Source organism: Schistocerca piceifrons, chromosome X (assembly GCF_021461385.2).
Source record: "Schistocerca piceifrons isolate TAMUIC-IGC-003096 chromosome X, iqSchPice1.1, whole genome shotgun sequence".
In the NCBI taxonomy this organism is placed as follows: domain Eukaryota; kingdom Metazoa; phylum Arthropoda; class Insecta; order Orthoptera; family Acrididae; genus Schistocerca; species Schistocerca piceifrons.
The window spans coordinates 504,139,792-504,157,875 of NC_060149.1; the positions used below are offsets into that span (position 1 = coordinate 504,139,792).

The 18,084-nt window shown below is 36.6% G+C and overlaps 1 protein-coding gene across 4 annotated transcripts in view; it reads left to right on the forward strand.

Moving 5' to 3' along the window:
• Window positions 1-18,084, forward strand: part of LOC124721140 (transcriptional adapter 1-like) — a 180,325-nt gene that overhangs the window by 115,411 nt on the left and 46,830 nt on the right. For all 4 annotated transcript variants that reach the window (XM_047245957.1, XM_047245958.1, XM_047245956.1 and 1 more), the window contains one exon: window positions 15,191-15,342. In XM_047245957.1, coding sequence (XP_047101913.1) covers window positions 15,191-15,342 — 152 coding nt within the window. The remainder of the gene's footprint in view (window positions 1-15,190; window positions 15,343-18,084) is intronic.

Genomic DNA, 18,084 nt, shown 5'->3' on the forward strand with positions numbered 1-18,084 from the left:
ATAAGGAACCAAAATTGGGATCAAATGAAGTAAAGCCTACTAACCAAAGCTGAACAAATAGCACCTATAACCAAAATCAAAAAACACGCATGGTGGACAGAGGAATGTGACAAACTTATTGAGCAAAGAAAGAAAGCATGGCAACAGATGCAATCTCAGAAAAATGAATATAATAGGCAAAATTTCCTGAGTGTAAGAAAACTAGTGAGTAAAAACCTCAAAAGAATTAAAAAAGAACAAGAATATCAACTCCTTTTGCAGATCAACGAAGACTTCAACAAAAACAAGACTAGGAGCTTTTACAGAACTTTTAAACAAAAAATTACCAAGTACAGCCCACCGACACTCCAATTACAAGATAAAAATGGTAATATTGCACACAACAACAGGGATAATTGCAAAATTTTGAGGGAATATTTCAGAAACCTTCTCAACTGTAAAGAACCAATTGAAAAAATGGATTTCAGCAACTCAACTTCAACAAGTCCTAACTCAGAACCACCCACCGTCGAGGAACTACAATCAATCATTTTGAATCTCAAAAACTATAAGGCTTCGGGAGAGAACCAAATTACAGCTGAACTGTGGAAAAATGTCAATAGAAATGCCATAGAATCTCTCCAAAACATATTTGAAGAAATATGGAAAACAGAAAGAATTCCGGATGAATGGAAGATGGCCCTCATTCACCCAATTCATAAGAGGGGATCCAGAACAGACCCCAACAATTACAGAGGGATTTCGCACCTTGATGTAACATACAAAATACTGTCTAAAGTCCTTTTGAACAGAGCAGAACCCCAGCTAGATTGTCAACTTGAAGAATACCAGGCAGGCTTCAGAAAGGGAAGATCCTGCCCAGAACAAATTCTAAACCTCAAAAATCTTATGGCCTACCAAAAATCGAGAGCAAAAGCGTATGTCATCACATTCATTGACTTTCAAAAGGCGTACGACTCCATAGACAGGGAATCTCTAATCTCCATATTAAAAGAATTGAACCTAGACAATAAAACTACAAACCTAATTAGAGAAACCATCACCAACACATACTCCAAAATTAAATTTATGGGAGAACTCTCAGACCTATTTGAGATAAAAACTGGAGTACGACAAGGTGATGGACTCTCTCCATTGTTATTTAACTGTGCCCTAGAAAAAATAGTAAGAGAATGGAACAAGAAAATCAATAGTGGAATCCGACTAGGAACAAAAAACAAAGGCATCAAGGTTAATTGCCTAGCATTTGCAGATGATATGGCCCTACTAGCTGAAACATGGGAAGAAGCCAAAGAACAGATCCTCGAATTACAGAAACAAGCAGAGAAAATAGGCCTTAAAATTTCTTTTGAAAAAACCAAAATAATCACAAATATAAAAAAGCCAATGAAATATCTTAAAGTAAGAGACCAAAAGATCGAAATTGTTAAAGAATTCAAATATCTTGGTGAATGGATTAGCTGGAACGCCCTTGAGAAAAAAGCAATAGAATTAAGAAGAAACAAAGTTGAACTAGCCTTTCAGCTTACTAAAAATACTTATAATAAAAAGTCCCTCTCATGGAATTCAAAAATAAAACATTACAACACTGTCATTAAACCAGAAGCACTATATGCAGCTGAGACATTATCTATCACTAACCATGGCCCAATTGAAAGGCTAGAGATCAAAGAAAGAAAAATATTGAGAAAAATTTTAGGCCCCAAATTTCATAAGGACAAACTAATTCATACCAAAAATGAAACACTCTACAAAACCACAGAAAAACTTTCGGATACAATGAGGAAAAGAAGAATTGAGTTTTATGGGCACATTCTCAGAATGAACCCAAATAGACTTACAAAAAGAATGTTTGACTACTTCAGGAATAAAAAATCCAAACCAAATTGGTTTATCCAAACAGAGAAAGACTTAAGAGAACTACACATCACAGAAAAAATGCTCACAGACAGGACCGCAAAAATGATAAGCAAAGACAGAAAAGAGGGATTCCAGCTCCAAAATAGAAAAAAAAGAACGATTGTCATCTCTGATGAGGAAAGAAAAGCAAGATCAGAAAGAATGAAGCAGTACTGGGCGAAAAGAAAGGCACAGAACACACAGAAGTGATTGATTCAACGTACCCCAAAGTTGGGTGAAACGAAGAAGAAGAAGAGTCAAAAATACATGTCTTAATATCTGCGATATCTGAACTAATGGACAAAGTGTGTCAGTTACATAATTTGAACTCATCGTTGAACAACAGACAAATTTCTTCACTCAGTTTGGGCATTAGGTGAAAAGTTCACCCAGTTTGATTTGTAAATTCCATGGTAGGCAGCTTCTTCAGTATATTTTTAACAGGCATCCAGTCTGGATCATTTTCAACTTCTTTTAAATGGGGTCCTTGGTCCTGTTGGGTGGTAAAATGTAACGTGAACATCTTGCTTTTGAGGAATTGGCCACTGTTTGCCATAAACACAAGCCACTGTGTCCTTATTTTGAACTGTCAGTGGTACAAGTTTTCTACATTGATTAAGTTTACTACCAGGAGATGTCGATGTGAACTTACAGTGAGTAAGTTATGTGACTGAAGTATAAAACAATGAAAAGATTGGGTCCCTTTAATCTTCTGACAACTGTTGTCTTTCTCCTTCGAGACACTGGCATAGAGTTCTTGTGTTTCCTCATATTTTACAAAAACATGGGTAATCCCTTTTACCTGTTCTTAACAGAATTTAAACATTTCTTGAGGTGTCTAGGTCTGTTCTTGCCGGTCCGTTGCAGACTAGCTGTTATGAAAGCTCACTTTGTTGTACCCCCGACACCATCACACGCATTCTTCCCATGGCATGATGCAAAAAAGTGCCATTCTGGATCAAGTCCATGATCTTCTTTGTGAAAGGAGGTGTTAATAGAAGTAGATCAGTTTGTTTATCAAAGGGTTATGCTGTTTTATGTAGTTTCTTAAGTGCAGTTGAGAAGCATGCACTTCTGCAGCGTTGTGTTCAAGGTAGTCACTTATGACACAAAAATTGTGACCCTTTAGTTTATCTTGATCTTTATAATAGAACGCAAATGGATAAACTGTGGCCTGTTTGTATACCCAGTGGAGCTCTTGTATTTCATCTTGAACAACAAAGGAATGGTTTCTGAAAAATTGGCGAGAGTTAAACTTTCATCAACTATCAAGGTTTGCGTTTTGTCTTTCAGAAATTTACCCTGAGCTTGGCAATAAAATGATGCATTTTTAGGTTTTCAGAGATAGCTGCCAACACTTCAAAAACACTTCTTGTGGTTTTGTAATTGTCACCATTTCCATTCTGTCTTGTGTCACCCATTGTTTGTATTCTATTTTGTCAGGCATCATATCATCTTCTTCCAATTCTTCAAATATGTCAAGTAAAGCCTGTTTGCCTAGACAGTGTTGATGTTTTCCCATTCTAACTGTCAGTATTGCAAATCAGAACTTCCAAAAGGTCTTTATAGTCAACTCAAAGATTGGCCTCCATATATAATCAACTTTACGTTCTGGTGATACAATCAAATGCAAACATTATGGGTGCCAGATGTATCTGCAACAATACACCAATTCGGTCTCAACTCCCAAAATTTCGACCTTCCAATTTTAATGCTAGGATTATCTTTTTTGGATTCAGTAAATAGTTCTCTTTTTGGAGTCAGTAAATAGTTCATTTAAATTACACAATATTAATCTTTTTGTCTCTGAACCTTAGTACCGTTTTCTTTCAAAGAAACACAATTTTTTTGCCAGGCATTGAACAGCTATTATTGTCATCTTCATAAAACCTTATAACCTTTTCGATTGTATTTTCAACTATGAAATTAGATGTATTGTTCTTTTGTAATGCAGGTAAAATTCCCTGCTCTCCTACTGATGCCTTTTTAATTTAACTAAACGTCTGACACATTAAATTCATCACTAACTTTTGCTCGACTCTAAGAATTTGGTAGTAAAATGATAATCTTAACTTTATTCTCTTCGTTTGAAATACAACATTTATTTTTTATCTTTCCTATCAAATCGTCATATTTGTTCAGAGAATTTTTAGAACTTTGATCAGGTTTAGTGCAATGCTCTTTTGAATTGAAACTTCCCAATTCTTTTGGACAGTAGTTGCCACTTTCTCAGTTTTTGCGTTCAATGCTAAAGGTCTTTTTTTCCACTTAGTTTTCTTAATTTTACTAGCAGGTGATACGCTTAGGATTTTACAAGCTAAACCCACTTTAACAAGTTTGTTTTTGAATTGTATGGTGTCGTACTAGCTGTTAGCAAGTGGTTGAAAGCTTAGCTTATTTGACTTTTTGGAGGGGTTCATGGATAGTTGGGTGTTGAGTGGTATTACTATTATATTGGATAGTATTATTATATTACTCATATTTGGGACTGTTATTCTATTATTTTATCTGTTAGTGTAAATAATGAATTGCATGGCATGTGTACTTGATCATTCAACAGGGTTTTCCTTTCTGCTTTAGTTTTCTGTAGATGGTAATTTTTTTGCATGGTTAGTAGGTGTTTTTTATTGTTAATTCTAATAATTTTCATGTCATCTTCTCTAGTGGTTGGTTTGTGGTCATGTTCTCTTAGGTGTTCTGCAAATGTGGAGTGGTTTGTCCCATATTTCCAAGCTCTCTTGTGTTTTTTGTATCTGACATCAAATGTTCTATCTGTTTGTTCTATGTATCTGCCTTCACAAGTGTTACACTGTAGTTTATATATACGTGCTTTCTGGTATGTGTCTCTGTATTCTGTCAGTTTTGGGGTGTATTTTTGTATAGAATTGTCTGTTGTGTATGCTATGTTTATTCCCTGTCTTTTGAAAATGTTGGTGATTTTATGGGTTCATTTGTGTTTGTATGTCATTGTGTGCCACCTTGTGTTTTCTTTCATCGTTTACTGATTATCATGTGTAGTTGTTATGGGGCTGCGTGTATGTGTTTGGTTCTGTCATGCTGTTGTCTGTGGTCTGGTGCTTTCTGCTTTTACTTTACTTTTAATTTTGTTCTTTAGCTTTGTGACTGTGTTATTATTGTAACCATTGTTTTGTGCTATCTGCATTATTATGCCCAGTTCTTTTTGGTAGCTTTCTTTGGTGAGTGGCACTGTGTTGAGTCTATGGAGCATGTGTCGAAGTGCTGCTTGCTTTTGTGAGTATGGGTGGTTCGAGGATTGGGGACTGATAATGTCCGTTGCCATGAGTTTAGGGTAAATTTCAAACATATGCTTATTGTTTTGTTTTTTGATTGTTATATCCAGAAAGTTAATTTGGTCGTTCTGTTCTCTTTTAATTGTGAATTTTATATTGTTATATATCTTGTTGATGTCAGTATGTAGTTTTTCAATTTTTGTTTGTGGTTCATCTATTAAGCTACTATTTTTGTGAAAATGATCTGTTCAAATTGGTTTACAAAAATATTTGCTAAGGCTCCTGAAACTGGGGACCCCATTGGTAATCCATCTTCTTGTAAATAAAATTCGTTATTGAATTGGAAGTACTTTTGTTCTGTTATGAGCTTTATTAATGTGCATATTTCCGTAATCAGTTTATCGGGAAGTTGATTATAAGTTGTCAGGTTCTTATCTAAGATTTCTATTGTTTCTAGTACTGGTATGTTGGAATACATGCTTTCTATATCAAATGAGAGGAGTGTTGCTATGTCTGGGATTTTTATACCTTTTATTTGTTGTATTAGCAGTGTAGGGGTTTAATGGTTCTGTCTTCTTGTACTTTGAAATTATCAGACTAATTTTAACATGTATTCTGCAAGCTTGTAAATGGCGTATTTTCTGAAATCTGGTATTGGCCTTACAGGAAGATTCAGTTTGTGGATGTTTGGTTGGCTTCGGAGGACAGGTGTAGTGGGATTGATCTGTGTCAACTTTGTTTTCTCTGTTTTATCCAGTATGATGTCAATATTTTTCAGTGTTTTTTACTTTTGTCTGGAATCTGTTTGTTGGGTCTGACTTTAATTTTGTAATGTTATTTTGTGTAATGAATTCTTGTGTTTTTTCCATATATTGTTCTTTGTCTATCAGTACTACTGCATTCTCCTTGTCTGTTTTGAAATGATAACATTTTCATTTTGAAGTTTTCTCCAAAGTTGTCGAGTGTTGGCGATTCTGTGTTTTTGTTGTTTTTGTGTTGTTGTGTTTCTATACTGGTTATTATATTCTGGATTTCTTTTTTACTAGTTCTCTAGTTATTCCAATGTTGACACTGCCATTTTAATTCCTATCTTCCCTTGTCAAAACACATTCTGCTTCTATAATTAGATTTTCTAATTAATCTTCATCTATTTCTGAATTTACATGGTATTTTAATCCTTTCTCCAACAGCTGTCTTTCTTTACTGTTTAACTGTGTGTCAGTAAGGTTCACTAATCTTGGGTAGAATTTGTGTGTGTAACAGTATTGTGTTGTGACTGGAGTTTTTTGAGTTGGTTGGTCTTTCTTCTATGAACTGTTTCCATTCTTTGTACAGCAGTTTTTGTGTGCTTTTCGACCTTGTTGACCAGATGGGAGACATCAACAAGATACATAAAAATATAAAATTCACAGTTGAAAGAGAACAGAACGACCAAATTAACTTTCTGGATATAACAATCAAAAAACAAAACAATAAGCACATGTTTGAAATTTACCCTAAACTCATGGCAACGGACATTATCATTCCCCAATCCTCGAACCACCCACACTCACAAAAGCAAGCAGCACTTCAACTCATGCTCCATAGACTCTACAGTGTCACTCACCAAAGAAAGCTACCAAAAAGAACTGGGCACAATAATGCAGATAGCACAAAATAATGGTTACAATAATAACACAGTTACAAAGCTAAAGAACAAAATTAAAAGTAAAATAAAAGCAGAAAGCACCAGACCACAGACAACAGCATGACAGAACCAAACAAAAACACGCAGTCCCATAACAACTACACAGGATAATCAGTAAATGATGAAAGAAAACACAAGGTGGCACACAGTGACACACAAACACAAATGAACCCATAAAATCACCAACATTTTCAAAAGACAGGGAATAAACATAGCATACACAACAGACAATTCTATACAAAAATACACCCCAAAACTGACAGAATACAGAAACACATACCAGAAAGCAGGTATATACCAACTACAATGTAACACTTGTGAAGGCAGATACATAGAACAAACAGGTATTACATTTGATGTCAGTGCAAAGAACACATGAGAGCTTGGAAATATGGGACAAACCACTCCACATTTGCAGAATACCTAAGAGAACATGACCACAAACCAACCACTAGAGAAGATGACATGAAAATAATTAGAATCAACAGTAAAAAACACCTCCTAACCCTGCAAGAAAATTACCATCTACAGAAAACTAAAGCAGAAACGAAAACCTTGTTTAATGATCAAGTACACATGCCAAGCAATTCATTATTTACACTAATAGATAAAATAACAGAATAACATTCCCAAAGATGAGTTATATTATAATACTACCCAATATAATAATAATACCATGCAGCATCTTTACACTTGCTTATCCACGAACCCTTCCACCAAATACTGATACGGAAAGTCAAATCAGCTGTAACCTAAGCATTCAACGACTCGCTAACAACTAATACAACACCATACAATTCAAACCACCCCCCCCCCCCAAAAAAAAAGAAGGTCTTCAGAGCTCTCTCTCTCTCTCTCTCTCTCTCTCTCTCTCTCTCTCATACGCACACATGGTTTAAACATCATGAATAGAAATTAGTCTTGAACATATACGTTGTTAGGTTGGCAACAAGTAGGTAAACATGCCAAAGAGGAGCAAACACTATAGAGTTGCAATATTTATCTAAAACTAACAAAACTGTATTGTTATAGATCCCACTGATGATGTCTTAGAACAAGAAAAGGCAAGATGCGTATGGGATAAATAAATTAAGAGGCATCAGGAAAGGCAGTTTTATTTACAAAAGAAGTTTTTAAACCCACTTTTTTTACTTTATGATGAGTCACAAAATTCTTTATCTGAACTATTGCTACCCCTTTCTTCATCAATGACAAATATCTTAAAATAACATGTTGGACACAATGACTTTCATGGTATTATATTGATAAAAGGGCTTTTATTTGTAGAATAATGATCAGGCATTATTTCTCAGACCTTTTGTTATATGCTTCTTATGTTTCTTAAAAGAGTGTGAGCAAGACTGGCCAAAAAGATGATGGAATTTCTTTAAGTATTTAATTTCATGGTACTTGCAATTGAGCTAACCTCTGAGCCAACTCGTAAGTAAAACAACACCTTTTCTTCCTTGCTGTAATCTTCAATTAAAATAATGTCTTTAGAAAACACTCCATACACATTTTTGTGGCAAACTTCTTTAATAAGAACACTGAGACTCCATTTTTAAACTGTACACTTCAAGAGCTCATTGTTAATTGAGTGTGAGTGAACAGATGTTGATGGAAGGAGGAAGACAACTGTACCGGCATGTCTGTGAGCCTGTAGAGATTTGCAGATGCTGTCTGCTACCCTGCTGAAACTTCTTGCAGAAGATTGTTACAACAAATAATCAGCCGTTATTTCAATTTCATGTGTTTTTTTGTGTGTTAAATTATATAATTGTTATACTACTTTAATCCATTAGTCTAGATATTGCAGATATGAAGAAATGTATTTTTGACTCATAATTTTTTCTGTAACTTCCCACTGAATCTCAAAGTTGAAATTTATACTGAAGTTGATATCATAAAGCTCTATCAAGTGTGTAATTTTCAGATTTTTGTCTGGTCTCGTAACAGAGATATTCCATTCCAAAGATAAAGACAGTGTATTATCTTTTTAACTCTAAGGTTCTCACCATTGATACTCTTCAAAATGTAACTATACTGTGTTGTCTAACAGCACATAAAATATTACGGCTGAAAAGTTACTCCTTCTTTGGAGAATGAGTTTTTTTGAATTTGCAACCAATGACATTGAGCATTAAAAACATATTAAGGAATTTGTTCAGCTAGATGAGCATTTATTGTCCAGTGTATGCTGAACCAAGTGCTTCTTATTTGAAATGTGTGTTACTGAACGGTTTAAAACACTGCAGTTGCTGGTAAATGTAAAAGAATGCTTGCGGACTGAAACAAAAATAACCCCTGTTTCTAACTGATAAACAATAAAAAATTTTTTTAAAATGTTTTTAAGCCCACTAAACATTAGGGAATTCACACAGCGAATATCAATTTTTTCTGAGATGGTCAAGCAATCGATTACTTTTTTACTGGACCACTTGGTATGGCATGTCCCAAATGTTTTAGTCCCGTTATCTTTGTTCCAAATGTGGGAACAGTTCTTACTCATCATTATAATACTTGACATTGCTGAAAGTGAATTATTCCTGTTAATTGTAGCATTCCAAAACAGTTAATCAAAATATCCACGGGTATGCTGCCGGTCTATAGTGTCCAACGGGCACAACGACGCGCTCCCTCCGCCGTCCGCGCCCCGCGCCACGGTCGCGCGGTGGAACAGATTGCGACGGCGTCTGAGATGACGTCGGTATGATGGCTCTGTCCGCCGTGGTCGTCACAACTATACGTTTGCTTGATTTACTCTTGTGCTGCAGTGGTTGGGCGGAGAGCACATTGAATCTGCCACTCTGAGTACCCATTTTTTCTTGAAATACAGTTCTCAGATGTTCCAATTCCTGGGGTAGACTCTCTGTCTGCACACAACCTGTTGGGATGGATGAAGTCACGAGGGAGGAGGTAGGCACTGCATTTATTCCATACACAGGTGCACTCTCGGGGAAAATCGCCCGCATTCTGAAGAAACACCGGGTCGGAACTGTGTTTTGTCCTCCAAATAAAACTCGTGCACTGGTGGGGAGCGCCAAAGATGACCTCGGTTTGAGGAAGGCCGGCGTGTACCAGATTCCGTGTCAATGTGGCAAGTCGTATATTGGTCAGACGATGCGTACCGTCGAGGATCGATGCCGTGAACACCAGAGGCACACTCGACTGATGTATCCGAGCAAGTCGGCGGTCGCTGAACATTGTTTGTCGGAAAATCACGCCATGGAGTATGACTGCATGAGGATTCTGGTACAGACGTCGAGATACTGGGACAGCGTTGTTAGAGAGGCCATCGAAATTCCCACCAATGACGACCTCATAAACCGTGACTGCGGCTATAATCTTAGCAAGGCTTGGGAACCAGCGATCAGGTTAATCAAGAGTAAATCGAGCAAATGTATAGTTGTGATGACCACGGCGGACAGAGCCATCACACCGACGTCATCTCAGACGCCGTCGCAATCTGTTCCACCGCACGACAGTGGCGTGTGGTGCGGACAGCAGAGGGAGCGCGCCGCGGGCGGAGGGTATTTGAATCGGCCGCCGCCGCGACCGAACCCAGTTCCCTCTGAGCAGCCATAGCGTACGGATCTCCGTGCCGGCACGTTCACAGGAGCTCAGTCCGTCAGTTCACCTGATGATGGCGACATGTATGATCGCCGAAATATTGTGCCCGTTGGACACTATAGACCGGCAGCATACCCATGGATATTTTGATTATCAAATACACCGGGAGAAACTCAAGAATCACATTCCAGAACAGTGTTTAAATCCATGTAAGTTATGTATATGGATGTATGTTCAACATATCCTCCTAAACCAGTGGACCTTTTTCAACCGAACTTGGTACACCTGTCTCTTACTGTCTTGGAAGAATCACTGTGGGGGTAGGAACCACCCACCTATCTAGGGGGTAGAGGTGGGGTGAAAAAGCAGTGAAGCCCACGGCATGCGAATGCCAATACTTTAGTCATCCAACATTTGAGAATGACAGTACAATTTCAAACATTTATGACACTCTTTCTCACTGACAACCCCGGAAAATGATGACTGGAAGAAAAGTTTATCGCATATCACGTTTTCAAAGTTCATGCAGTAAAACTGCCGCATGAGCATGACATTTTAATTTATTACCCTTTTACTGCTAACTGTATTCTTGACACATTTTGCAGACAATATTCACATACACCACTGATTCTACCAGAAAAATTACATTATTGTACGACACTTAGTTCAGTAGATATGATGTCATAAGCACTTAGATGTGTGAAAACCTGGTGCATCATGCAAGACATTTAAATTTATTTCTTCATTGCTATTAACTCTATTTGCAACACTTTTTGCATACAGTATGCACATCTGTTGCTGAATGTATGTACAAAAATGTATCATTGTATGATACATAATTCAGAAGATGTGACATTAAATACTGAGAGGCATGAAAAAGTGCTGCAACACGCAGGATGTTTAAATTCATTACTTTGAACATATGCCGCTGAATGTATCTTACTATGAACATATGCCGCTGAATTTATCTAGAAAAAGACATCATTGTGTGACAGATAGTTCAGGAGAGATGAAATCAGAAACACTGAAATGCATGAAAAACTGCCACATCATGCATGACATTTTAATGTATTACTTTTTTACTACTAACTTAATTCACAACACATATCACAGACAGTAGCCACATATGACACAGGATGTACCTGCTAAATCATATCATTGTGCAATAACACAGGATATACCTGCTAAATTATATCATTGTGTAGCATGTCATAAACCTTGAGCTGCATGAAGATGAAACCATAGTGCAAAATTTGCTGGACGTACTGATGAAATATGTACATATGAAATATGTAACTTATATGTGAAATGTATGTGATATGTGTGTGTGCGGGTAAAGCCACGGGAGAAAGCTCATCCTATACCCCTGGAATGATTTAAATCAAATTTTAATCAAATTTGGTCCATGTATTAGATACAATCTGGAAAGAAATACTCTAGAGGTAAGAACCAGCAGACTTATATTGGGGTGAGTGTGATAATGTGGAAAGAGAAAGGAGTGGGGGGAGGAGGTGGACTGTCAGTGAGGGGGAAGGGGGAGATAGGCACAGATAGGAGGAGGAGGAGCTGGACAGAGATAGGGAAGGAGGAAATGGGTGGAGAGAGAGGGGGGGGGGAGGGAGTGGAAATGGACAATGAGAGAGGAGAGGAGGAGATGGACAGAGCCAGAGAAGGGGGGAAGGAGGAAGAGATAAACAGATGGGGGAGGAGGAAATTGTCAGAGAAAGGAAAGAGGAGGAGATGAACAAAGGGAAGGGAGAGGAGGGCATGGACATACAAAGGAAAGGGGAGGAGATGAACAGGGAGAGAGGAGGAGAGAGGAAGAAGGAGATGGACGGAGCGAGGAGGAGCCAGATGGTCTAAAGAGGGTGGAGGAGGAGATGGACAGAGAGGATGTGGAGGAGGAGATGGAGAGGGGGAAGGAGGAGATGGTGTAATAGAACAGTGGAATAAATACATAGCCGGGCAACACTGGGTACTCAGCTAGTTTGCAAATAAAATGTTGTCCAAAGTAAGAGAAATGTCACAAACACCATACATCCAACTCAGATCTCATCCACATTTCACATTCTGTGGACCACTGATAGGTGCTTAATGTCATCTTTCATTTTCTACAGAAATTAGAGAGTGGGATATAGAATGTAAATTCCTTTACAAGCTATCAAAAATGTTCTCCTTGTAAGGAGTTTGAAATCTTATAAGCCACTGAACGGAGATAAATGCAAAAGAGTAGATTTTGTTGCAAGAGTGTATATTTGTTGTTTACCAACATTTGGGTCAACTAATTGGAAAAACAAGAGTGCAGGTAATTTTTTACTGTAAATCATAGTTATTTCATACATTTGAAAATGTAAGGATTTGTATATTGTTGATACAAATCCTGAGGAACCAATCATCCAATAAAGTAAGTTGTGACCTGTGATAACAGTTAATAAATAGCCTTTCAAAGAGGTGGAGAGAGTATTTTTTTGTCAGTCCAAAAAGAAAAAAGAAAAATTTTCTCATGTTCTCTCTGTTGCAAAATACTTTCTTTCACTTTTACTGTTAGTTATGGAGACATATGCTATTACTTTTTACTGCTTCCGCATACTTATAAGGATAGTTGCCAGATTGCGTTCATTGTACAGCTATTTAACTACAGTTTTGACTTATGATCTAAGTACAAATTTTGTAGTGCACATAGTATATATATTCTGCAAAATATTGAAAGATCCACTATTACGCTCCCCAAGATAAATGTAACAATAGCTTGAGTCAGTTCCTGTGTTTTGATACAGAAGCTATAATACGTATGACTAAGGCCAAAAGAACATTGTTTTTCCTTTTTGACTAGGTAAATTAATAATGGATCACTGCTTATTTGGTTTGAAATGAACTCCTTTGTTAAACGAAAATGACTGTATTTAGTACATATGTAGGTTTATTATTAAAAGCAAGTTTTCTTGGATTAATTTAAGTCTAACTACTTGGAAACACCTTAGAATAGATAAATGTTAATGGTCCATGCATTAGTAACCATCTTCATTTCTGAAGCAAGATGTGCTAGATTTCTTGGTATATAAACAAAAAGTGAGTGATGTATAAAAACTCCATAGAAAAATTAAGAGTAGTGAACTTCCACAATTGTTGGGAAATAAAACACGTTGTCAGCAAATAACTACCAAATTGTGAAGTCACAGTGTAAAAGAACTTCGTGCAAATGTCTGTAGTAGTCTGCATGCTCGATCCACTTAAATTATTATATTAACTTGCTTTTACAGAGTTTCTATTAAATGATTTAACTCGTTTGCATCCAAAAAAGCAGCTCCAAAATATATTTTGTCCATTGATATAGTTCTATGTAAAACACAAGGAGCTTTCTGCAACATTACAATTTCGGTGTACACCTTCAGTATTGTGCATCCAGTTGTTCAGTAGATCATTATTCAGGATATGCGAACATAATACATGCAACAAACTTCTTTGTTTCATTCCTATGATGACAAATTTACCAAGATGCGTAAGGCATTTTTTGGGAATCTGAATTTCATTTGCAGTTCACAATATTTAGGCATTGTCATGAATCTTGGTTGTAATTTATTTATATAAAATGTAGTGACAAACTAAAATCGGTGTGCCAAAACTCAGCTATGTCACCTGTGGTTAAATTCACTGTCTGTGAAAGGAAAATATGACATTTGCAAATATATTTAGTTATTAGCATGGTGTATTCAGAATAAGGGAAGCAAATGATGACATGAAGTCATTATTAATAAAGTGATAAATCACCCTTTGCCATTTTTAGAGTTAGATTCATACCAGAATTATAATATATAAATTGAAACTCATCACAGTTGTGTATTGTCACTCTCATCTTTAAATGTATCAAGAAGATCTTCGAAAAATGATACTGGGGATGCTAATTTTATTGTTGACTCTGTGATTAAGCATTGGTTAATTCTGGACACTGAGTTAATTAGATGAGGTGTCCAAGTTCATTCCCAGTTCCTCTGATCTTGAGTGAGCAGTAAACAGGCATATATGGTGGCATATTATCACCTTTAAAGCCCACACCATTATTAGCGATCAACAAATTTGTTACATGAGATATTTACATGTTGTCAATGTCAGAAACTCACTCTGTGGTGAAATTTTTTGGGCACAATAGAACATATTATACTGATACACAAACTATTAGCTAGCTTCATTGTTTGTATGAGGCCCAGATATGGGGAGACATTTGTTACTTTAGGTGCTCTCCAGGTATCACCAATTTCTGTTTGGAATACTAGCAAAAATAATTCATCATTTGGCATTCACTTTCAGTTTTATACAGTGTATACCATGAAATGTAAACCAATCTTTTCGTGCTATCTTTTCATGGTCAGTAAAACCTTTAAATAAGTAAGTTTCTCACAGACACTGTAATTAAATGTTTTGGAACAATTTTTTTCTCTTTGAATACCTGTTAAATCTCTGTATGTGAGTGCTTATTAATGAATTACAGTGCACTAGATATTAATATACTAATTTGGTATTGACATATTAATTTGATTATAAGATAGATAACAATAAGATGATAAAATGTTGGTTCTCTGATACTAACTGAAAAAGTAGTATCCCTTTAGAAAAAGTTCGCAGAAATTTTGTTCAGTATGTATATTTAGAATAGGTGATGATTTTGTCAATATATGTATGCATGTGAATGTGTTTGTAACATGCATGCTTCTTTCTTTTACACCTACCTTTTGTCATACATAAATTAGATAAGTTCGCAAACTGATCCATTTCATCTAAATTTCAGGCATTGCTGCGCAACATTATATTTGCAACGATTTGTCGCAGAAAATCCTTTCATGTTCTTGACAGTCGTTCTCCATATGGTGTTAATAAACCATATATTAACAAATGGCTCAGGAGGAAGCTGGATAAACCTCTTAGGTGTAGTGTTTTAAGGTAAATACATTGATTGTAGTGTTTTATGGTAAATACATTAATAATAATAACAAGAATGCAAATGCTTAGAATAGTTAAATCTTCCAGGAAGAGGGTCACTATGAAACTTTTGCAATGCCAGTAGGTGAATAGAAAGGACACCGCACAATTTTGATTAGTTTATTTTCTCTGAAGTACTCACCACAAACAACTTTTGCATTCTTGTAAACTAATTTTGGAAACAATTTTCCACTCATCTTCTTTCAGTGTTGTGAGCTAAAAACTTTTGTGAGGCTTATTAGCTTCTTCAGGACTGGTGAATCAACTTTCATGCAGGTGCTTATTATCACTGTCTGAAATTGAAATTATCTTATGGGGCTAGGCCACAACTCTAAGGTAGATGAACTACAAGTTTGACTTCAGTGGAGCTATATGATAACACTGAGTGTGTTACATTCTCACAATGCAGTATCATCCCTTGCAGTCTTGTGCGTGGCTGCTTTTCCCCAAACTACTAGAAAAATTTTTGGTGGTAAACCACTGTGTATCTATTCACATTGGCAGCCTTTCGTCCTCACCTTTGACGGACACAAGTATCTTGTTCAGACCGATAAAATCACATTTCACCTTTAGTGACAATGTCAGGAATAGTTGTAGAGTTACTTTCATGGAATCTGCCCTACATTTCTTCACAGTTTGACATACATGTCCTCCTGCTTATGTATCAAAGAGCGAGATACCTACTGGAATGACAATTTCTTGATTTGAAGAAAATCGCGCTGGATTTCAGTCATAGCTAGTGAGCCAGTTTTTGGTGTTACTTAGATGTCCTTAAATATCTCTCTGTAGTTCATTTTAATCATTTTCCCTACAGTGGTGATGTTTTTTTCCATCATTACTGTCATCATATATCCACTCCTTCAATGAAGACGAGTGTGTGTGTGTGTGTGTGTGTGTGTGTGTGTGTGTGTGTGTGTGTGTGTATGTAGTGGAAAATTTTCTAAAAGTGCATTCTAAGTGTTGGCTGTCAAATATGCTTCACCTGAGTTGAAATTGTAAAAATGCACCACAGAGAAGTGTTCACTTCCCACCTTCATTTGGATGTCATCAGTTCCATAGAGGCAGGAACAGTCACAGCTCTTTCAGTGACAATAATAAACCAGGTTAGATGAAACTTTAAAGGCTATTTGTGCAAAAAACTGTGGTCAGCTGTGCTTCTAGAAAGTGAAATAGTGAAGTGTGACAAAAGGTTTCTCAAAACTTTCCTAGTGACCTTCAGTTGCTGTATGTGCAGAAATTCAATTTTAGATATCATGGATATCAATCACTCAATCTAAAGGCAGATGTTTTATTCATAAATATATATGGCAAATAATATTCTGATTGCTTGGTAATTACAGAAGTCATCTCTTTCAGTTTCAAATGCTATTCAGAAATGGAAGAAGAAAATATTAGTATACAATTGGAGGGGTTACCAGTATTTAGTAACTATAATGGAATTTGCATCAGAGAAAAGAATAATCTATATAGAGTAAGCTATTATGCTCGGTGCTCTGTGGTGCAGAAGAGGAGTCAACTTACTAATTACTGAAATGGGAACTATTGGAGCAGTGCTGACAGACAAATAGATTAGAAAACAGACAGGGAAGAAAAGTTGCTCCATCAGACCAGAACAGACAGACATAAGGACTTTGAAGTAAATTGATAGATATTGTGGAAGTAAATTGACTGATATTGTGATCCCATTTTCAGGGAACTGTTAATAATTCACAGAGGAGAGTGGATACCTTGGCATATTCCAATATTCTTTACTACTTTCAAAATCTGATTTCTGAACACAGAGTAATTTAACATACTGTGACAAACAGCTGTGGTTACAAGTTTAAGCCTAAAAGGTCAGGTGTAGAAAGGTGATACCCTTGAAATACTTAAAATGACGAGAAATACTACTCTACTGACTGCAGAACCCCAGAACCTGAATGGAGGTGTCAGTGTACTCCCATCTTCTCCAACACAGCTTCTCCTATATAAGGAAAAGTCTCAGGAAAGACTAACAGTGAAAAGAGGCTCCAGTACTTGTCTGCACCTAGTGGAACGTCTATAGTTGATGACTTATCACAAAAATAAGCTGAGCTGTGTACAATTCTGGAGACACTGGAACAGATGATGTGATGTGCCACTGAGGGAAAAGATTTATCATATGGTCCTATCCCGTTAGTACCAAGCAACTATTGCAAAAGATTTTTGTAGAAGAGAGAAGATGTCAAACATCCAGTACTCTTTTTTTTTTACACACAATTGCAGTGGTATAGTGGTATGTGTTGTAATCCAGGGTAACAAACAAGTAAATGTAGCAGTCAAAAGAAATCTGCAGGGAACACAGTGGCGCTCCATTTTTGGCTGTCATATCTTTAATGAATTGGAAACTTGTGTGAGCAGGAGGGGAAGTGGCTGGAAAAGAGGGACTCTTGGCTGCAATCAGTAAAACAAAGTGTCTAGCCTTCTTGTACCTTTATGGTCTCCAGCTGCTCCACACAGGGCACTGCTTGCATGTCGTTTTACACACTAATAAGAAGAATCGTCAGTTTTCTGGGCTTGTGCTGTACATATCACTGCATGTTACATTTTGAGTCCTTATTATAGGGACCTCTTATCTGAAATGGGAACCTGGCCGGTTTTAGATGAAAATGACACAAAATTCAAAATGTTTTGTGTTTTCTAAACTCCCGTCTAAACTTTTAGGTTGAATCAAGTGCCCACTTT